Raw genomic sequence first — 23,334 nt, 5'->3', positions numbered from 1 at the left:
AAGAATAAGGCAATTTTTTGGGGAACAAAAGTGTTGTTGCTTCTCTACACAATCTCTACCTACAACCTTTCTCAAATCAAGACCTCCTTATTTTTCCTGAATCCAAGGAGATAAACTACTAGAGCAGGGGGAGAGGTAAGGGGCACTTGGGAAGACAGTTCAAATGAGGAGAGAATTAGGGGACTGAGAGAAGTTTACTACAGTCTGGGATTTTCTGATCTACAGAACTGTAAGTTAACAAATTTCTGTTATTTTTTTTTTGCCATTTCTTGGGCCGCTCCAGCGGCATATGGAGGTTCCCAGGCTAGGGGTTGAATCGGAGCTGCAGCCACCGGCCTAGGCCAGAGCCACAGCAACGCGGGATCCGAGCCGCGTCCGCAACCTACACCACAGCTCACGGCAACGCTGGATTGTTAACCCACTGAGCAAGGGCAGGGACCAAACCCGCAACCTCATGGTTCCTAGTCAGATTCGCTAACCACTGCGCCACAACGGGAACTCCAAATTTCTGTTATTTTAAGCCATTATGTTTGCAGTCAATTATTACAGCAACAAAAGAAAACCAACCAGCTTCTTCTACCTAGAAAGCCTCTCTCTGCCTCTAAAACCAGCTGCAGAATGACCACTTCTGTGATATCTTCCCTGGCTTCTCAGGAAATGAGTAGTACTTTTTTTATGCTTCTAAAATACTCTATCCTTCCACTATTGGGAGATATAATTATTTGTGTGATAAATTTGTCTCTTTGTCTTCCAGACTAGAAATTCTTTAAGAGCATGGACTACTTTTTTTCCTTTTTGGATCCCCAATGTGCAGCAAAGGACAGAATTCAGTAAATATTTGATGAATAATTACATGAATGAAGACATCATGTTTATGACATATTGTGCTTTGCTGGTACACTATACAGATTCATATTTTATACACAGTGTAATAATCTTTTACTTTACTTTTTTTTTCTGGCCATGCCCACAGTATATGGAAGTTTCGAGGCCAGGGATCAAAACCATGCCATAGCAGTGACCTGAGCTACAGTAGTGACAATGTCGGATTCCTAACCTGTTGAGCCACGAGGGAACTCCCTACTTTTCATTTTTTAATCTGTTTGTGAGTTCTGCTGCTTCTTACACACAAGAAAGTAAACTGATAGGCATTTTTTTTTAAATTTTTTTTTTTTGTCTTTTTGCTATTTCTTGGGCTGCTCTCGCGGCATATGGAGGTTCCCAGGCTAGGGGTCGAATCGGAGCTGTAGCTGCCAGCCTACGCCAGAGCCACAGCAACACAGGATCCGAGCCGCGTCTGCGACCTACACCACAGCTCACGGCAACGCCGGACCGTTAACCCACTGAGCAAGGGCAGGGACCGAACCCGCAACCTCATGGTTCCTAGTCGGATTCGTTAACCACTGCGCCACGACGGGAACTCCTGATAGGCATTTTTAACACATAGATTTCAGTACTGATAATACATACAATATATCTTCGATATTTAAAACATGACAGGATGATGAAGAGACAATAAAGTATGAGATAAGAAAAGTCTGTTACTCTACCACCTCTCTCAGCTTCTCTGGGTTTCCTTATTTGCAAGTGAAAATACTAGACCTAATGATCTCTTCGTAAATTCCTTATATCTGATTGGGGAATGTATGATATAAGAGCTTACAAACAATCAAAAAGTAAAGGATTTCAGTAATAAACAATTTTTGCCTTTTCAAAAATACCCAAGAGCATTTCTAAAATCTGACAATTTGAAATCTGCCGTGGTATTCATGCATTCTAACATCCTCCATGACTGAGGATTGAAAATCTCTTATATACAGTCACCTTAAATTTTTGCCATCTCTTTCATACTGAAGTGCTAAAAGTAAGATAAGGTACCAAGGAAACATAAGGTACTGCTGTCATTGTCCTAAGGGCAAATGATTAAGATAAACATATCTTAGAAAGATAAATAACGAGAGCTTCCATGCCTGCCGCTTGCATCTCTCACAGGCGTCTTATCTTAATAAATCTATTTCTTGCCCATGAAAAAAAAAAAAAAAGAAAGAAAGATAAATAACTTTGGAAGACTTTCCTTATCTTCCAAATAAGGATCAGAAGATGGACTACATGTAGAGAGGACGGAAAACAAAGGTAAAAGGCAAGGAAACTTATAATAAATGAAAGCCATAGTCTAAAAGCATGTTACAAAGCAGTAAAATATTTCAAACCTATAAAAATACTGTGGGGAAAAGAAGCACTGATTTTAAATTTACTTGTAGGATTTCGTAGTTTAGCAGAACGTGCCATGGCAAGATCAAAGTGGGCCTGATCAGCATTCTCACACAAATTGATGATTCGACACAGGCAATCAGCAGCAAATACTCGAGTGGCCCAGCGAGGTGCCACAAAGGGCTTTGATTTATCTTCTTCTCCTAGTGTGGTAAACATGGTATCATCGTCCATCTCATCTTTCTTTTCAAATTCTTCATCTTTTCCACTACTTAAGGGAGTTGCAGTACTCATATCTGTAACAAAAATAAAAGCATAGCAACCTCACAAATAGAAAAATGATGTTTTAGAAATAGCATTAACATTGAAGATTTCTAATTTTTTTAAAAAAAGACGATATTTTCACTCCTTTGAAAACAGAATTGGCAAGGTTTATCTTTGAGATAATTAATTAAAAAACCAAGGAGGTGCAGTGGGAGATACAAATTACTGGGTGTAAGACAGGCTCAAAGATGTACTATGCGGAGTTCCCTTGTGCTGCAGCAGATTAAGGATCTGGCATTGGCACTGCAGTGGCTGAGGTCGCTGCTGTGGCATGGGTTCGATCCCTGGCCCAGGAACTTTCACATGCTTCAGGCACGGCCAAAAAAAAAAAGATGTACTTTACAAGATGAGGAATATAGCCAATAATTTTGTAATAATGGAAAGTACCATTTAGAAATTATATAAAAATTAAAATAAAAAAATTTTTAAAAAATAGCAGCTATCACATATCAACTTGTAGTTTTATAATATTGTTTTGTTTTCATTGTATGTACTTTCACAATGTCTTTTATAAAAGCTATAATGGTTGTTCTGTTTATGGTAGTAATATAAAGTTTCTCCTTAAAATAAATATATTTAATTAAAAAAATAAAAATAGGCAGGGTCAAGAGGGTGGAGCAGTAAGACATGGTGCTCACATCCCCCCACAAACACATTAAAAAAAAATCTACATGTATAAAGATTCTCACGGAACATCTATGAACATTGGCAGAAGACTTCAGATCTCCAAAAAGGGCAAGAAACCCTCCATATAACTGGGTAGAACAAAAGGAAAAGAAAAAAAGAGAGAGAGAAGAAAGCAAGGGGATCAGTACTCCTGAGAGGGAGCTGTGAAAGAGGAAAGGCATCTGCATTCTGGGAGTCTACCTAAGTGATGGGAAGATGCACTGGGACAATGGGGGAACCGCAAAGCCTCAGAAAAAAATTGGCCTCTGACCAGTTGGTCAGAGGAGAGAAAAACAGAAAGAACTGCACAGAGCATTGGTAACACTGCCCAGGACACCACAGGCAGGTGAGACACTCAGGCGGGGGCTGGGCACTGGGACTCGGGGTTGGCTATGTGTAAACAGCCCGAGGAGGGTAGGGGGTAGCACACCACGAGCTGGGCTGGGAAGCATAGGAGGAGGGCCTGGGCCCACAGGAGAGGCAAGGGCCATTGTTGGGGAGGGCAAAAGGAAGAGGGTTGAGACTGCCATAGGAAATCTTTCTCTGCTTACACACAGGCTCCTGGGGGGCACAGAGACAGGTGGAAATCGCCAAAACCATCTCAGACTCCTGAGTCTAAAGATCCTATGAAAAGGCACTGTTCTAGTTGCCACTTCCCAGTATCTTTGAGCTTATTTAAGGAGTTCTGGAACATTTATATCTAATTTGTATTTTAGATATAATTACTTTTTATACTTTTTAAACTCACAGTATCCATGTTCCCACTCCCCCCCCCCACCTCTTTATTTGTTCCTCCTCAAAGCAGCCACTTTGCTCTGATGGGCAGAATCAAGCTTTCAGTGTCACATCTGTCCCTAGAAACAACCACTTGTGTGCACGCTCCCTGTTTCTCATCCCAATTTCTTCCCAGTGACAGCACAGTTAGTGCTGTGTGCCTTCCAACTCCAACAAGTCGCTTGAGAATACTCTTTCAAGATACTATGCCCACATTTTTTTTTTTTTTAAATCCCTAAAGCAAAGATCTAATTCTCAAGCAGTGTCTGTAGTTCAGTGGTGGTGAACAGTGATTAATTCATGCTAGGAATTTGTGTATATTATTGTACTTTATAGCAACAACATGAGTGTGAGCAGTAGACAATAAAATTTTACTTAATAAAACTTTTGGTTGTGTTGGAAAAATACAGTCTGATATTAAATGATGTCTAAGATAAAAAAAATGTTTATCAATAACTACCTTAAATGTCAATGGATTGAATGCCTCAATTAAAAGAAGAGAGTGGCAGACTAGATAAAAGAAAACAGAGAGCCTACAATATGCTGCCTAAAAGAGACCCACCTTAAGGCAAAGGACACATATAAACTGAAGGTGAGGGTATGGAAAAAGATATTTCATGCAAATGGAAATGACAGGAAAGTGGGAGTTGCAAGACTCCCATCAGACAAATTAGACTTTAAAACCAGGAAAAAAGGACACTATTTAATGATAATAGGATCAATTCAAAAAGTGGATATTATACTCATCAATATATGTCCCAATATAGGAGCACCTAAGTACATATGAAAAATACTAACAGATATAAAAGGAGAAATTGATTAGAATACAATAATAGTAGGAGAATTTAACAACCTGCTCACATCAATGGACAGATCTTCTAGACAGAAAATCAATAAGGCAACAGAGATCCTAAATGACACACTAGCAGTTATACACTTCATTGATATTTTCAGGACATTACATACCAAAAACCCAGAATACACATTCTTTTCAAGTGCACATGGGACATTATCTAGAACTGACCACATACTGGGGCACAAAATTAACCTCAACAAATTCAAGAGTATAGAAATTATTTCAAGGTAAAATTGTCACTTTATGCAGATGACATGATACTATATATAGAAAACCCTAAGGATTCAACCCAAAAACTACTCCAACTGCTAAACAAGTTCAGCAAAGTAGCAGGATATAAGATTAACATTCAGAAAGCAGTCGCATTTCTATACTAACAATGAAACTTTATAAAAGGAATACAAAAATACAATACCTTTTAAAATTGCAACCAAAAAATCAAATACCTGGGAATACTCCTAACCAAGGAAGTGAAAGACTTATATGCTGAGAACCATAAAACATTAATTAAGGCAATTAAAGAGGATTCAAAGAAATGGAAAGATGTTCCATGCTCCTGGGGTTGGAAAAATTAATATCATAAAAAGGCCACACTATCCAGAGCAATCTACAAATTCAAAGCAAATCCTATCAAATTACCCGTGGCATTTTTCACAGAACTAGAATAAACAATCCAAAAATTTATATGGAACCACAAAAGACCCAGAATTGCCAAAGCAATCCTGAGGAACAGAAACCAAGCTGAAGGCATGACTCTCCCAGATACCAGGCAATATAATGAAGCCACAGTAATTAAGACAATGTGGTACTGGTACCAAACAGACACAGAGACCAATGGAACAGAACAGAGAACCCAAAAAGAAACCCAGACCCCTAGAGTCAATTAATCTTCGACAAAGGAAGCAAGAATATAAAATGGGGAAAAGACAGTCTTTTCAGCAAGAGTTGGTGGGAAAACTGGACAGCTGCATGCAAATAAATGAAACTAGAACACACCATCACACCATGCACAGAAATAAACTCAAAATGGCTTAAAAACTTAAATGTAAGAAAAGATACCATGAAACTCCTGGAAGAGAACGTAGGCAAAACATTCTCTGACATCAACCTTACAAATGTTTCCTCAGGTCAGCCTCCTAAGGCAACAGAAATAAAAGCAAAAACAAACCAATGGGACCTAATCAAACTGACAAGCTTTTGCACAGCAAAGGAAACCATATAAAAAGCAAAAAGACAACTTACAGAATGGGAGAAAATATTTCAAATGATGCAACTGACAAGGGTTTAATCTCTAAAATATACCAACAACTTATACTACTCAACAGCAAAAACGCCAACAACCCAATTGAAAAATGGGCAAAAGACCTAAATAGACATTTTTCCAAAGAAGAAATACAGATGGCCAATAAGCATATGAACAAATGCTCAACATCTCTGATTATTAGAGAAATGCAAATCAAAACTACAAATGAGGTACCCACCTCACACCAGTCAGAATGGCCATCATTAAGAAGTCCACAAATAACAAATGCTGGAGAGGGTGTGGAGAAAAGGGAATCCTCCTGCACTGTTGGTGGGAATGTGAGCTGGTACAATCACTATGGAAAGCAGTATGGAGGTACCTTAGAAAACTAAATATAAAACCACCATATGACCCAGCAATCCCATTTTTGGGCATATATCTGGACAAAACTGTCCTTGAAAAAGATACATGCATCCACCTGTTCTTTGCAGCACTATTCACAATAGCCAAGACATGGAAACAACCTATATGTCCATCAACAGATGATTGGATTAAGAAGATGTGGTATATATAAACAATGGAATACTACTCAACACAATGTCATTTGCAGCAACATGGATGGACCCAGAGACACTCATACTAAGTGAAGTATGTCAGAAAGAGAAAGACAAATATGACATGATATCACATCTGGAATCTAATATATGGCACAAATGAACCTTTCCACAAAAAAGAAAATCATGCACTTAGAGAATAGACTTGTGGTTGCCAACAGGCAGAGGGAGAGAGTGGGATGGATTGGGAATTTGGGGTTAATAGAGGCAAACTATTGCCTTTGGAATGGATAAGCAATTCCAAATGGATAAGCTGCGTAGCACTGGGAACTATATCTAGTCACTTATGATGGAGCATGATAATGTGAGAAAAAAGAATGTCTACATGCATGTGTGATTAGGTCACCTTGCTGTACAGTAGAAAACTGACAGAACACTGCAAACCAGACATAATGGAAAAAATAAAAATCATTACAAAAGGAAAAAAAAGAAATTATTTCAAGCATCTTCTCTGAATATAATGGCATGAAACTAGAAATCAACCACAGGAAAAGAAATAAGAAGAAACTGACTACATGAAGACTAGACAACAGGCTACTAAAAAACCAACAGGTCAATGAGGAAATCAAAAAAGGAAATTAAGCACTGGTTGCCTAATGGAAAAGGCACTGGCCTCCCCAAAAGATACTAAAAAATACCTTGAGACAAATGACAATGAGAACACAACCATACAAAATCTATGGGATGCTGTAAAAGTAGTGCTTAGAGGGAAGTTTATAGAGATACAGGCCTTCCTCCCTCAAAAATACAAGAGAAATCTCAAATCAACAACCTACTCCCACCTAAAAGAATTAGAAAGGAAGAGCAAACAAAACCTAAAGTCAACAGAAGGAAGGAAATCATAAAGATCAGAGAGGAAGGAGTTCCCGTCATGGCTCAGTGGTTAACGAATCCAACTAGGAACGATGAGGTTGCGGGTTCCATCCCTGGCCTTACTCAGTGGGTTAAAGATCCGGCATTGCCGTGCACTGTGGTGTAGGTTGCAGATGCAGCTCGGATCCCGTGTTGTTGTGGCTCTGGCATAGGCCAGCAGCTACAGCACCGATTAGCCTGGCAAATCGGTGGCATATGGAGGTTCCCTAGCCTGGGAACCTCCATATGCCATGGAGCGGCCCAACAAATGGCAAAAAGACCAAAAAAAAAAAAGATCAGAGAGGAAATCGACAAAATACAGATTAAAAAGACAGTAGAAAAAAAAATCAATAAAAACCAAAAGCTGGTTCTTTGAAAGGGTAAACAAAATTGACATATCACTGACTAGACTACAAAGAAGAAGAGAGAGAACCCAAATAAAATAAGAAATGAAAAAAGGAAAAATCTCAATGGATACTGCAGAAATTAAAAAAAAAAAAACCATAATATAATACTGTGAACAATTATATGCCAAAATAATCTGACAACCTAGAAAGGGACAACTTTCTAGAAATATAGCCCACCAAAACTGAATAAGACCTTTCACTAGAATATGTAATAAAAACACTCCCTACAAACAAAAGTCCTGGACCAGATGGCTTTGCAGGTAAATTCTACCGAACAAAGAAAGCAAACTGATCCTTCTTAAACTTTTCCAAAAGATTTCAGAAGAAGGACACTCTCAAAGACATTCTATGAAGCCGTCACCCTAATACTCAAATCAAAGATACTATGAAAAAAGAAAATCATAGGTCAGTATCTTTGATGAATACAGACAGAAAAATTCTCAACAAAATGTTAGCCAAGTGAATCCAACAATCCAGTGAATCTTATTTAATCCAATCCATTAAATAAGATCATACACTATGACCAAGTGGGATTCACCCAAAGTTTACAAAGATGATTCAATATATGCAAATCAATTAATGTAACACACATTAACAAAAGAAAAGTCCAAAACCACATAATCGTCTTAATAGGTGCAGGAAAAGTATTTGACAAAATCCAACATCCATTCACAATAAAAACTTACTAAAGTGGGTAAAGAGGGAATACATCTCAACATAATAAAAGCCATTTAGGACAAACCCATAGCCAATATAATACTCAAGGGAGAAAAGCTGAAAGCCTTCCTTCCAAAGTCTGGAATAAGACAAGGATGCCCACTCTCACCACTTTTATTCAACACAGTACTCGAAGTCCCAGCCACAGCAATCAGACAAACAGCAACAACAAAAAGTATCCAAATTGAAAGAGAAGATGTAAAATTGTCACTGTATAAGATGACATGATACTATATATAGAAAACCTTAAGAACTCCATACAAAAACAACTCGAACTGATCAATGAATTCATCAAGGTCACAGGATACAAGATTTTCATTCAGAATTCAGTTGCATTTCTGTATACTAACAATGAAATATCAGAAAAGGAATATAAAAAGTAATACCATTTAAAACCACACCCCCAAAAATGAAATACTTAAGAATATACCTGACTAAGGAGATGAAAGACTTATACAATGAAAACTATAAAGCATTAATCAGGAGTTCCCGTCGTGGCGCAGTGGTTAATGAATCCGACTAGGAACCATGAGGTTGCGGGTTCAGTCCCTGCCCTTGCTCAGTGGGTTGACGATCAGGCGTTGCCGTGAGCTGTGGTGTAGTTTGCAGACGCGGTTCGGATCCTGCGTTGCTGTGGCTCTGGAGTAGGCCGGTGGCTACAGCTCCGATTGGACCCCTGGTCTGGGAACCTCCATATGCTGCGGGAGCGGCCCAAAGAAATAGCAAAAAGACAAAAAAAAAAAAGCATTAATCAAGGAAATTAAAGAGGATTCAAAGAAATGGAAAGATATCCTACGCTCCTGGATTGGAAGAAATTAATATTGTTAAAATGGCCATACTACCTAAAGCAATCTACAGATTTAATGTGATCCCTATCAAATAACCCATGACATTTTTCAGAGAACTAGAACAAAAATGCAAAAATTTTTTATGGAATCATAAAAGACCAAGAAATTGCCAAAGCAATTCTGAGTAAAAAAGAAAAAAAAAACAAAGTAGGGAGCTCTCCAGATTTCAGACAATACTACAAAATTAGTCATCAATAATGTGGTACTAGTACAAAAACAGACATAGAGATCAATGGAACAGAACAGAGAGCCTGGAAATAAACCCAAACATCTATGGTCTTGCCTTCAACAAAGGAGGCAAAAACATAAAATGGGAAAGAGTCTCTTCAGCAACTGGTACTGGGAAAACTGGACAACTGCATGTAAATCAAGGAAACGTGAACATATCCTCACACCATGCACAAAAATAAACTCAAAATGACTTTAAGACAAACATAAGACATGATACCATAAAACTCCTAGAAGGGAACAGAGGCAAAATATTCTCTGACATAAACTGAACAAATGTTTTCTTAGGTCAATCTCCCAAGGCAGTAGAAATAAAAACAAAAATTAACAAATAAGACTTTATAACCTTACAACCTTTTGCACAGCAAAAACTTATAACCTTTTGTACAGCAAAGAAAATCATAAACAAAAAGACAACCTATGGAATGGAAGAAAATAGTTGCAAACAATGCAATCGATAAGGACTTACTCTCCAAAAGATACAAACAACTCATATAACTCAACAACAACAACAAAAAAAAGCCAACCGAAAAATGGGTAGAAGCCCTAAATAGACATTTTTCCAAAGACATACAGATGTCCAGCAGGCATATGAAAAAATGTTCAAAATCACTAAATACTAAGGAAACACAAATCAAATCTACAATGAGGTGCCACCTCACACTGGTCAGAATGGCCATCATTAATAAGTCTCCACATAGAAAATGCTGGAGAGAGTGTGAAGAAAAGGGAACCCTCCTACACTGTTGGTGGCAATGTAAATTGGTAAAACCACTATGGAGAATCATATAGAGGAACCTCAGAAAACTGAATATAAAACTACCATATGATCCAGCAATTTCACTCCTGGGCATATATCCAGACAAAACTACAATTCAAAAAGATATATGCACCCGTATGTTCACAGAAGCACTATTCATACAGCCAAGACATGGAAATAACCTAAATGTCCACTAACAGATAAATGGACTAAGAAGATATATACAATATACACAATGGAATACTACTCAGCCACAAATAATAAAATAATAAGAACAAAATAATGCCATTGGCAGCAACACGGATACAACTAGAGATTATCATACTAAGTGAAGTCAGTCAGAAAAAGAAAGACATATACCATATGATATCACTTATATGTGGAATCTAAATCATGGCACAAACAAACCTATATAACACAACAAAACCAGACTCATGGACATAGAGAACAGACCTGTGGTTGCTGGGTGGGGAGGCAGTGGGATGGATGAGGAATTTGGGGTTGGTAGATGCAAACTATTACATTTAGAATGGATAAGCAATGAGGTCCTGTTGTACAGCACAGCGAACTATATCCAGTCTCTTATAATAGACCATGAAGGAAGATAATATAAGAAAGGGAATGCATACAAATGTATGACTGGGTCACTTTGCTGTACAGCAGAAATTGGCACAACACTGTAAACTATAATTTTTAAAAAAGGGAAAAGAAAAAAGAGAAATCAGCCAAGGAAAGAAACTTTACATATTTCACTAGTGTTACATGTTATGTCAAACTATAGACTAACCTGGGATTTTTATATATGAAAATTTACTTTGAACTTAGTCATCTGCCAGAAAATAACCAAAGTTCATTAGTTTGTAATATATAATTTAACTCTCAACATTTTACAGAGATTCACAGATTAAAAATTATCAGTATTTTAAAATGTAAGCTAAGGTTTATATACATGTATGTATATCTATATATGTTATAAATATATGTCAGAAATAAAATAATTTTCATTATTTTAAGAACATAGTTTATATATTAAATACATACCACTAGAAGCTGCTAGGACATCTTTACAAAGCATTAGCCAATGCGAAAGTTTTTCTACAGCCAGTGATGAAAGCATATGTCCCAAAGTATCATGAATATCAGAACACAATTTTCGATCCGTTTCCCGGTCTAGCATTCCAAAAAGAAGTCCCTCAAGACCAGTTTCTGTTATATTAACACCTTGGTGCCGGCAATGGATATCACTTCGAGAACTCACGCCAGGTGCAAAAGGACTGACACCTGAAAAGCAATTTTTACAAATGAACTTGTATATAATTTTATTGTGTACCATAGGCAACAATTATGTTAAAGATTATGATTTACAGGTAGATTCACAATACTAACAAAAGCAGGTACCTTTATACACAATTTAACTATAGTCTCCTATAAATTTATACATCTTCAGAATTAGAATTTAATCTTATAATAAAGGTTAAAAACCTCTGATCTTTAAGACTGATTATTCTGTGGTATTTTAAGTAAATCTCCAATAAATGCTGAATAAATATACATTTGATTTCAATATGAAAAAGTGTGGCAAAGAGACATTTCTAAATAGATTTAATTTAATGGAGTAAAAAAAATTATTGCTATATTTGTTGGATGAACAAATTTATTCAGTCTAACAGTTCAGATTTAAAAAACTCTATAAAGCTAGAAGACAAATTATAAATGGATTATATCCTAAAAGCGTATTTAAAAATTGGGAAGGAGTAACTGTTGTGGCTCAGCGGATACGAACCCGACTAGTATCCATGAGGACACGGGTTGAATCCCTGGGCTCCCCTCAGTGAGTTAAGGATCTGGCGTTGCTTTGAGCTATGGTGTAGGTTGCATGTGCAACTTGCGGTGTTGCTGTAGCTGCGGTGTAGGATGGCAGCTGTAGCTCCCATTCAACGCCTAGCCTGGGAACTTCCATATGCTGTAGGTGTGGCCCTAAAAAAGAAAAAAAGAAATTGGGAAAATCCTGCTGAAAAAACATACAATCAAAAATTGTTATGCAATAGTTGGTAAATTTCTTATTTTATCTGAAAAATCTCTTTATTCTTTTTTTTTTTGTCTTTTTATGGCCGTTCCTGTGGCATATGGAGGTTCCGAGGCTAGGGGTTGAATGGGAGCTACAGCTGCCAGCCTATCCAACAGCCATAGCAACTCAGGATACGAGCCGAGTCTGCAACCTACACCACAGCTCACCGCAACGCCTGATCCTTAACCCACTTAGTGCGGCCGGGGATCAAACTGAACTCCTCACGGATGCTAGTCGGGTTTGTTAACCGCTAAACCACAATGGGAACTCCAAATCTTTTTATTCCTATAAACAGAGGAGTAGAACAACTGGTAGCCTTTAAGAATGACTACTATTATGCTTCTTCAAATCTAAATCCCTTTCAACCTTGAAGGGAGTAAGACACAGGGATGGAGGCTGAGAATTGGCTTTTTGTTGGTTGGTTTCTTTGGTTTTGGCTATTGAGGGCCACACGCACAGCATATAGAAGTCCCCAGGCTAGGGGTCAAATCAGAGATACAGCTGCTGGCTTATGCCACAGCTGCATGGGATCCAAGCCACGTCTGAGACCTACACCACCACTCACAGCAACACCAGATCCTTAACCCACTGAGCGGAGCCAGGGATCCAACCCAGGTCCTCATGGATTCTAGTCGGGTTCGCTACTGCTGGGTCACAAGAGGAACTCTGAGAAGTGGCTTTTCAACTGGGTCACTCCAAAGACAGAACAAGAGGAGGTTTGCAAAAAATAGCCACAGTGAGGAGAATTCAAAGATAGTAGGCAAAGAGAAGGTTCCAAGGAAGGAACATGACATACAGACAGACTAGTCATAGAAGTCTATTTTTCAGTAGGACTACACAGTGAATATTCTCCTGTATCAAGAATAATACCTCTACAACATGAATTTTCATGGTTGCAAAGCAAATCACTGAATTAAGAGCACATTAATTGATTAACCATTGAGGATGAACTCCTAAAATGGGAACTCCAAAATCAAATGGGAAGCAGTTTGAAAACTCTAGTAACCAAAAATCCTCCAGAAAATTTGTATAACTTTACATTTCTACTAGCAGCATAAGAAATTTCTCTTTTATTCATACCTCCCCCAACACTGGTTAAAATCATTTTTTTTAATCTCGGTCAATTTTATTAAAAAAATGCTATCTGATGATTCTATTAATATACAACTATTCAATCACTAGAGGGTAAAGATATTTCATATGTCAGTATTTCTTCTTTAATAAAACATCTTTTGTGTGCTCTCCTGATTTCTATAGATGCATAAAGGAGTTACCATGGGCAGGCCTGAGACCACCCTATTCAGGCTTGATATTTTGGTTAGCCCTTAGCTTGCATCTGGGAATTGGCTTTCAGGAAGGATCTCATCTTTTCCTGATAAAAGTGGTTTACTGTGCCTAAATCATCTGAACCAATAATATGGTTTATGGTGAATATCTTCTTTCCTTCTAAGAGTTGTACCTTTGCTACATGCTCAGCAGACCATGCCTATCTGAGCACCTCCCAGTAAAATTCTTGGGCACTGAGTGTCTGGCAAGCTTCACTGGCCGACAGCGTTTCACATGTGTTGTCATAACTCCTTGTTGGGGAAATAAGCACATCCTGTGCGACTCCATGGGGAGTGGACTCTCGGGAGCTTGTGCCTGGTTTGCTCTGGATCTCATTCCATGTACCTTCTTCCTTTGCTGATTTTGCTTTGTATCCTTTTGCTGTAATAAACCTTGGCCCTAAGTGTGACTATATGCTAAGTCCTAGTGAATTATCAAACCTGGGGGTGGTCTTAGGCTTCCTGGCACACTAATTTTAAAAGCTTTAAAAATATTAAATTATAAATGTACACATTTTAATAAATAAACATTTTGAAAATATTTTTCCTTTTCTTAGTTTTGTCTTTTTCGATTTTGATTATGGTGATTGACATGTAGGAGTTTTGAAATTTTATGTGATTCAGAAGAATTTTATAACTACTTTTGTTGCTATCTTCTCTCCAAAAAGTAGTAATGTTTACTGTTAAACTTTTTTTTGTTGTTGTTGTTGTTGTTGTTGTTGCTATTTCTTGGACCGCTCCCGCGGCATATGGGGGTTCCCAGGCTAGGGGTTGAATCGGAGCTGTAGCCACCGGCCTACGCCAGAGCCACAGCAATGCGGGATCCAAGCCGCGCCTGCAACCTACACCACAGCTCACGGCAACGCCGGATCGTTAACCCACTGAGCAAGGGCAGGGACCGAACCCGCAACCTCATGGTTCCTAATCAGATTCATTAACCACTGCGCCACAACGGGAACTCCCTACTGTTAAACTTTTATAATAAACTTCTTTTACATCCTATAATACAGCATGCTTTTTAAGAGAGCTCTTATTACATTATACAAAAATTGAAGTTATTGTAGTATGTTGCTTCTCAGTACCCAAGCAACTTCTATGCATTAGGGAGTTATTATACATAAAAATTTTCTCTCACAGTAGGGGAAATATCTCTGTCAATTAAGCTCTGAAAAAGTCCCCAAACCACCTACCCCTAGAACCAGAAGACCAGCTACAAATTGAAGCTATATTTAAAACCCTCCAAAAAGCAAAAAGAACTGAAGAAAGTAAAGATTGACCTTTCACTACCCAAACATCTACTGACATTTGCCTAGTTTTACTGATTACTTTGGTATTATCTTCTTCAAGGAAAAGTTATATCAAAAAATTTTAACTTCTGTCAAAAAAGTTTCAGGCACCTCCAAAAGAGATCATTTCTCTTTTAAGAAGCCTATTACTGATACAAGGGAATTTCCCTAGAGTTAGGCATTGCTTACATAGCTAAATCATCCTCAAAGGATGGGATGAGAAGTATCTGATACTAAATGCTAAAAAAAATGTTTAAGCTATGAAATTTTTAAAAAGGTAAAAATGTAAAATTACCAAGAAAACTACAACAGAAATTTAAAAAGTGATAACAGTTTTATTTAATTTAAAAGAATAAGAAAATTTTACCATCTTTCAATGCAAAACAAAATTATGTAATACTCATTTGAAATGTTAAAATATTTGAACAAAAAGAACATTGACCAATAACATAACTTACTAGCACCACTGCTCTCTTTGTCTCCTGCATTTTTTGCTAGGCTCATGGCATATTCACATACTTCAGCCGCTTCTCTTTGTGCAAGCTGCCGGAGACATGCCACAGCGGCTCGTCGAAGTAACAAATGGGAGCTACATAAGTGAACCTGTAAACCATAACAATTTTAGACTTAAAATAAAAGATGGAATCTCATTTGCCTAATGAATATACATTAACATCTTATTTGTGAAGAGGCTCTTCATTTAACCACCTCAGTTGTTTAAAATACAGTCAAATAATGGCCTTTTCAAAAAAAATAGTAATACCAATAAAACATACAAAGAATATTTTAGTACACTATAAAATAACTGCCCCTAGACTTGGGCACTGAAGATCATATAATATACTTACAAATCTAGAAGGCTCTTTTGCACATCTTATTTTTATACATGGCCCTACTAAACTGTCATGGAAAAACATTTTTTTCTTTGAAATGGCAGCATTCATGGCATGTGGAAGTTCCTAAGTCCAGAAATCAATCCCAGCTGCAACTGTAGCAATGCTGGATACTTTAACCCACTGCACTGGGCCAGGGAGTGAATCTGTGCCTCCACAACAATCAGCTGCTGTAGTCGGATTCTTAACACACTGCCATAGTGGGAACTTCATGTCATGGAATTTTTTTTTTTTTTTTTTTTTAAGGGCTGTACCTGCAGCATACGCAAGTTCCTGGGTTAGAGGTCGAATTAGAGGTGCAGTTGAGGCAACACCAGATCCCAATGCCCAATACTTAACTCACTGAGCCAGGTCAGGAATCAAACCTGCATCCTCACAGAGATAACATGGGGTCCTTAATCTACTCAGCCAAAAGAGAAACTCCTGTTAAGGAAATTTTTCTTAAGGGCATAAAGACTAACTGTAGTGAGTGAAAAGTTAGGGGGCAGAAAGTATATATTAAAATAATAAAAAATACATAAAATAAACAAAATCAAGCAAACATAAACATCTGAAAACGGATCCTTTCGGTATAGAATTTTTTTTAACCTCAAAAGTTCTTGAAAGACTCTGATACATGAAGTAAAGTATAAGATGCAGCACTGCATAATAATTAAGAGCTCAGGCTCAGGCTGCCAGACTGAGTTTGACTCTTGGCTCTGCCACTTACTCCTTTGTGATGTTAGCCAGTTATTTAACCTCTCTGTGCCTTGTTTCCTCATATGTAAAATGGGGATAGTAATTTTTCAAAGGAATATAGCGAAAACAAAATAATTTAAAAAGGTATGTGGGGGTTCCCATTATGGCTCAGCAGGCTACCAATCCAACTATTATCCATGAGGATGAGGGTCTGACCCCTGGCCTCGCTCAGTGGGTTAAGGATCCAGTGTTGCCATGAGCTGTAGTGTAGGCTGCAGATGCGGCCCGGATCCCGCATTGCTGTGGCGTAGGCCAATATCTGCAGATCTGATTCAACCCTGATCTTGGGAACTTCCATATACTTCAGGTGCCGCCATAAAGTGAAGTGAAGTAAAATACAATAGAATACAATAAAATAAATAATACAGGTAGTTTACTTAGAACAGTGGGCAGTGAGCAGATACATGGTAACTGCTCAGTAAGTATCAGCTTTATCAATGTTAGTAAAAATCTGACTCATCAAGGAAACACTAAATTATGTTCCATATGCTGCATTTTAAGCAAGAAGTGAGTAATACATTTTAGAAAGAATCCTATCCAGATATAATAGAGGGGGAAATTATTATGTGGAATACATTACCCCTTCACAATGCTAGATAATGTATTTTTATGCTGTTAATGGCATTTATAACTTTTAGTTTTGCATAAAATTCACAGTTCATGAAATTATACCAAGTATTAAAAAAAGAAAATATAACTGAGAAGACCTGACAGGGTCAGATTTTTTTCAACAAAATGTTTTCTTTCACTTCTTTCCTGAAAATAAAGACATTTTGGAACTTTCAAACATCCTATAATTAGAAAGGTTAAGCATAGTCATATGGGATAGGAAGAACAAGTCTCTCAGAGTTTCTGCCTTTATATCTCTACAATGGGGATGGCGTCCACTCTACCCACCTTACACAACTGTCGCAAAATCAAAGGATTAAATATACAGGAAGCAGAACACCATAAAAACTACTTATAATTAATAGAATTGTAGCTAAGAAATATCCTCAACAAAGGCTGATTAGCAGTATCAAGTGAAAGAAATAAAACTTTTTAAGGTTTACGAAAGTGTTTTCAAAAACTCAATTTCAATGACTCTAAGGTGGGCTTCCCCACCTCCACCTTCATTTTAACACCTGATATTAAAGATGCAAATTATCACTGATGGTGTCTTGCAGCCACTGTAAACCAGGTAATAATGGAGTTGTATTTGGTTAACACTTTCTGGTAGAACCCACAAAATGTCAGGAATTAAACATACTACATTTGATAAAAATATGTGGCTTCATGCCCATTCCTAGCCCCTCAGATATAATCACCATCTATTGTGACATTCATCACTACACTCATGGCTCAGCTTTGCTCTTGAATTTTATACAAGTGGAATCACGTAGGGTGTTCTCTTCTGCGTCTGGTTTCTTAGCAATATATCTGTGAGATTCCTCCATGTGACTGCAGGTAACAGTAGTTCATTCATTTTTATTGTTGTGTAATAGTCTACGGAAGATTTACATCACTATTTATCCACTCTGCTAATTGGTGGACATTTATGTTGTTTTCTGTTTTTTGTCTAATATGAATAACCCAAACAGTTAACATTCCTGTACATGTTTTTTGACACACACATGCATGCACATTTGTCAGGTATTTACTTTACAGTGGGATTGCTGGGTTATAATATGTGCATATTTTCAACTTTTGTAGGTTATGCTTCGTTGTTTCCCAAAGAAGCTTCTTTTTATTCTTCCATGCCACAAACCTTAGGAACACTGTGCTGCTTGCTCCTACATGAGACCTTTACCTTCCTGTAAGAAACCCTGATATTTTACACTGCACATCATCCTATTCCTTCTTATGCTTGCCATATACTTATATCCTGGGCAACTAGATAGCCCTACTCTGGCAGAGATGACACAGGCATTCAATTCAAGTCTTTCTCACAGTGACATCTCTTACAGTTTTCCCAGATGACATAAATGCCCAAGTGAAATAAATCTGGACAGGAGAACAACTGAGGTCACATGGTATAGAAAGCACCCACTTAAGAAAAGGGAAATAACAATAATTCAGAATGGTGGCTGTCTTTCATTTTTTTTTTCTTTCTTTTTAGGGCCACACCAACAACTTATGGAAATTCCCAGGCTAGGGTCAAATTGGAGCTGGAGCTGCCAGCCTATACCACAGCCGCAGCAATGCCAGATCTGAGGCGAGTCTGAGACCTACACTGAAGCTCACAGCAATGCCAGATCCTTAATCCACTGAGCAGAGCCAGGGGTGGAACCTTCGTCCTCATGGATACTAGTCAAGTTTGTTACCGCTGAGCCACAATAGGAACTCCTTGGTTGTTCTTTCAAAAATGTATTTTGAATTTAAAAAAAAAAATGCATTTTGAAATACACATTTTAGTACTTTTATATCATTTACTAAAGAGTAATTTTTTTCAGCAAATATACTAAGGTGAAATCACCTCAGTATATTCGCTGAAAAAAAATCACATTTAATCTGTGTTAGGTATTACATGTGATATCACATAATATGGCCACTCCTGGTGGCAATGACTGAGTAGAAATGAACATGAAATTTACAAAAATCAGAAGCAATTTCACTAATTTGGATGAATCCATGTGCAAACTATTTTTTAGAGAGTGTCAAAAGACCTGGTAATGAAAACAGCTTGAAGGGCATTTGGCAATGTGGAAACAAGTCAGCCACTTAACTGGGTCTCTTTCTTATCCTTATCTGATATGTCATCTCCTTCCCATCGGTTGTGTTCAATCTCACTATTCAGTTTTTTAGAAGAGGTTCAGGAAAGTGGTCCAACATGCCTTGTAATAAAACCCTTGACATTCTGCCAAAACAATTTGGAAGACATTATCTTGTGTTAACACATAGGAAACTCATTGTGTTCCCTGTGGCTTACTGGTAACTTCCATCAAGATAAAGAATTTCATATTATTACTTTACCAGAACTTCTTAAATTTGTTCCATCTTATAAAGTCAACCTCCAGAGTATAATCACATTTAAGAAGAAAAAAAAGAAAAACCAGACAACCTGAGGAGTGTGTGTCTGCATCTTCATCACATTTATCAGTTGCCTATCATATCCGTAACATGTATCAAGTTTACTTTGCTCAAGAAAAGCCATCTGTGCCCTCAGAACTTTGGTATTAGGCCATGGCTTTTGGCAGGACGGTGCATATCTTGTTGTAGAATGCAATCTAATGTATACTATCAGTTAACTGTTTCTCTGTAAACATTTCAGGTGCATCTGGTTTCTGCCCTGTGGCAGACTCAAACTCCTTGATAGTCTGGGACTGATTCAGTTCCACCTGGTCTACAGTGAAAGGAGCACATCTTGTTAAGTAAAGCTGAAAATACCACACGAGATCTAATACCTAAGATCTTGGCCTTTCAGTTCCTTTACCTCATTCTGGAAAAACCTCCTCTTCCCCTTCCACACCAATATCCTCCCATGGTTATATCTATAGTGCCCTTCTTTCCCCCTATATATCAGCCTCCTCCTGTCTTTGCCTCCCTCCCTCATCCAAATGAAATTGCACAATCCATCCCTGCAGCACTATCTGGTTAATTAGATTGTTCCCGACCCCATTGTGCTGTTATTTAAGTGAATCTGCTTGGCCAAAGTCCAACTATGAATGTATCAAAGTACCTCTACTGTTCTACGGCTGCACTCAAGATGTTTACAGGTGTTAGAGAAAAATCTCACAACTAGGTAAACTGATACCATCATAAATTACACGTTGGAGCCAGAGGATCACTAACCTCTACTGAACCCTTGGAACTAGCACAGACTCTATTTCTACAGTTAATTCAGTCTCTCACATCCCAGTCTTATCAAACTTCTGGCCCTCCTCTTTGCTCCCTCACTCACAGAACTTGATCTTCCTTTTTATTTAAGAAAGCACAGGGAGTTCCTGTCATGGCTCAACAGTAACCAACCTGACTAGTATCCATGAGGACATGAGTTCGATCCCTGGCCTCTCTCAGTGGGTTGAGGATATGGCATTGCCAGGAGATGTGGTGTAGGCAGCTACAGCTCTGATTCGACCCCTAGCCTGGAAACAGCCACCAAATCCATAAACCCATCTGTGTTTGCACTAATCCTCTCCACCTTTCTTCAAGTTGCACTAGAAGAGGTATCTCCCTCTTTTGTCCTGGAAACGATCCCAATGGAAACGCTAGATGATTAATTATTCCCTCTCTGTCCTACACCTTTAACTCTCCCATCCTCCTCCCTCCATCTCACTATTGAAGGAGAATTAAGTGTCTCTTTTGATCTCATCACCCCCTTGACCTATTGTCCTCTGTCCTCTCCCTTACAGTCAAACCTCTGGAAGCAAGTTGCTGCTCATATTCTGTCTTTAACCCAATGTATTTGGGCTTCCATTTATACCAGTCTACCAGATGGGCTCTTGTTAAGGACATAATACGACAAAAAGTCCAAGGACACATTGTAGCTGTCATTCCATTTGACCTCTTGACAGTAGTTGATGTGGTGACCACTCCTCTACTCCACCTGGCGCTTGTGAACACCACAACTTCTATTTTTCCTTTAATCTCTCTGACTGCTCTTCCCATTTTTTTGCTGACTCTTTCTCTTTTCCTAAATTTTATAGGCTGGGTTCCTCATTCAGCACTCTCTCTCCATCTCATCTCCTAAGTCTTAACACTGAAATGCTCATGTCTCCCAAGTTTACCTCTGTAACCAGACTTATTATTTTCAAGTTCCATGCCCATGAAACTAACTACTCAAAATGTCTAAAACTGAATTAATGATATCTTTTCTTTCTGATCTTCTCCAATTCCAATGTTGCCAGTCTTAGGAAGTTCCTTACTATATGCTCAAGTCAGAAACCTGGCTCATATCCTTTCCTTTCCCTTACAGCCAATGAATCAACAAAAATCTATCCATCCTATCTCCTAAACATCACTCAAATCCATCTATTCTTCCCATTCCCACTGTTACCAACTTGGAGAAGTCATTATCATCTCCCTCCTTAGACCATCATAATTACCACCCTGTAGAGTCCATTCTCCACTGGGCAGGAAGATTGAAATGGAAAAGGTACAAATCTGATTGTGTTACTCCCCTGTGGTTCCCTATCACCTGCAGAATAAAATCCGAAGTTTTAATATATCTAGAAAGTCTACATGCTCTCTCACTTGGCTAACTTTCCAGCTTCATCCTGTGCCTCTGTGACCCACCTCCCCTCCTTCTCTCTCAGCCTTAACCACACTGACTAAATGGTTCCTTAAAGGCATCCCCTCCTTCCCATCTCAGGGGCTCTCACATAGTTTACTCTCTCCCTAAAAGTAAGTGCTGTCTACTGCAATATCACACTTTCCCCCAAAGTAACCTCTACTTATCTTACAGTTCACACCTTACATGTCTTTTTTTTCGGGGAAATATTTTCTGAATACCTGGGTTATGACAGGTCCCCCTGTTATATGCTCTCCTGTAGCCTTTACTAGCACTTATTTATAAATAATCACTGTTGGCCATATTCCTTTGTAAACTATAAACTCCACAATGACAGAGGCATCATTTTGTCTCACCCACAAATGTATCCCCAGTACTTTGTAGGGTTCCTGACAATAGCAAGCTCTCAATAATTATTTGCTGAGTGAATCAATTAACAATTGTGATGATAGCAACAGATCCTTAAAAGTCACCAAGAAAATGTTGGGAAATAAAATTCTGATTGGGAAAGACTGAAAATAGGATGCATTCTTAGCTGAGAAATACACAGTTGATTATTCCTTTTTTAAAAAAACATTTCTTAAAAGGTGAAAAAGAAAATCAGCGAATAAAACGAACAGTCAATGAAATGACTACTGAAGCTGAAACTCTAGAATGCATAAACCAGGAAATTTAGTTTGTTGTTGTTGTTGTTGCTGTGGTCTAGTCTGATGTTTTGGAAAACAAATTAGGGGCTCCCTAAAGAAAACAATGAATGAAATGGCTTTATACTTACACAAAGGCTAGGAACGAGGCTAGATAGATTGACGTGTCGAGGTGCAAACATGTGAAGCTGCTGAAGGCAAGATATAGCAGCTGCCTGGACGAGGGAATCTGAATGGTCCTGGGTTATTGCACAACCCACCAAACAAGAAGAACGGATTGTGGAAATTGTTGCTCCATTTCCTAGGAGCAAAGTAAAAGAAATCATAAAATACAATGATTTAATTAGTATCACCAAAATATTCCTCGAAAATAATTATCTTCTAAATAACCCCTTTTTCTTAAGAAAAAAAAAAAAAAAGTACTCCTGAAATGAACACAACATTATAAATCGACTATACTTCAATTTAAAAAAAAGGAACAGGAGTTCTCGTAGTGGCGCAGTGGTTACCATCGTGGTGCAGTGGTTAACGAATCCAACTAGGAACCATGAGGTTGTGGGTTCTATCCCTGGCCTTGCTCAGTGGGTTAAGGGTCTGGCGTTGCCGTGAGCTGTGGTGTAGGTTGCAGACACGGCTTGGATCCTGCGTTGCTGTGGCTCTGGTGTAGGCCA

The 23,334-nt window shown here is 38.2% G+C and overlaps 1 protein-coding gene across 3 annotated transcripts in view; it reads right to left on the bottom strand.

The window, feature by feature from the left end:
- HEATR5B (HEAT repeat containing 5B) overlaps window positions 1–23,334 on the bottom strand; it is a 129,494-nt gene that overhangs the window by 53,591 nt on the left and 52,569 nt on the right. For all 3 annotated transcript variants that reach the window (XM_047782280.1, XM_047782281.1, XM_047782282.1), the window contains 4 exons: window positions 22,795–22,964; window positions 15,638–15,782; window positions 11,542–11,781; window positions 2,256–2,507 (listed from right to left, as the gene is read on the bottom strand). In XM_047782280.1, the coding sequence (XP_047638236.1) occupies window positions 2,256–2,507; window positions 11,542–11,781; window positions 15,638–15,782; window positions 22,795–22,964 (807 nt within the window). The remainder of the gene's footprint in view (window positions 1–2,255; window positions 2,508–11,541; window positions 11,782–15,637; window positions 15,783–22,794; window positions 22,965–23,334) is intronic.

The sequence above is a fragment of the Phacochoerus africanus genome, chromosome 5, assembly GCF_016906955.1.
Source record: "Phacochoerus africanus isolate WHEZ1 chromosome 5, ROS_Pafr_v1, whole genome shotgun sequence".
In the NCBI taxonomy this organism is placed as follows: Eukaryota; Metazoa; Chordata; class Mammalia; order Artiodactyla; family Suidae; genus Phacochoerus; species Phacochoerus africanus.
Note: the sequence above shows the minus strand (reverse complement) of the source record. Positions and strands in the feature narration are given on the sequence as shown.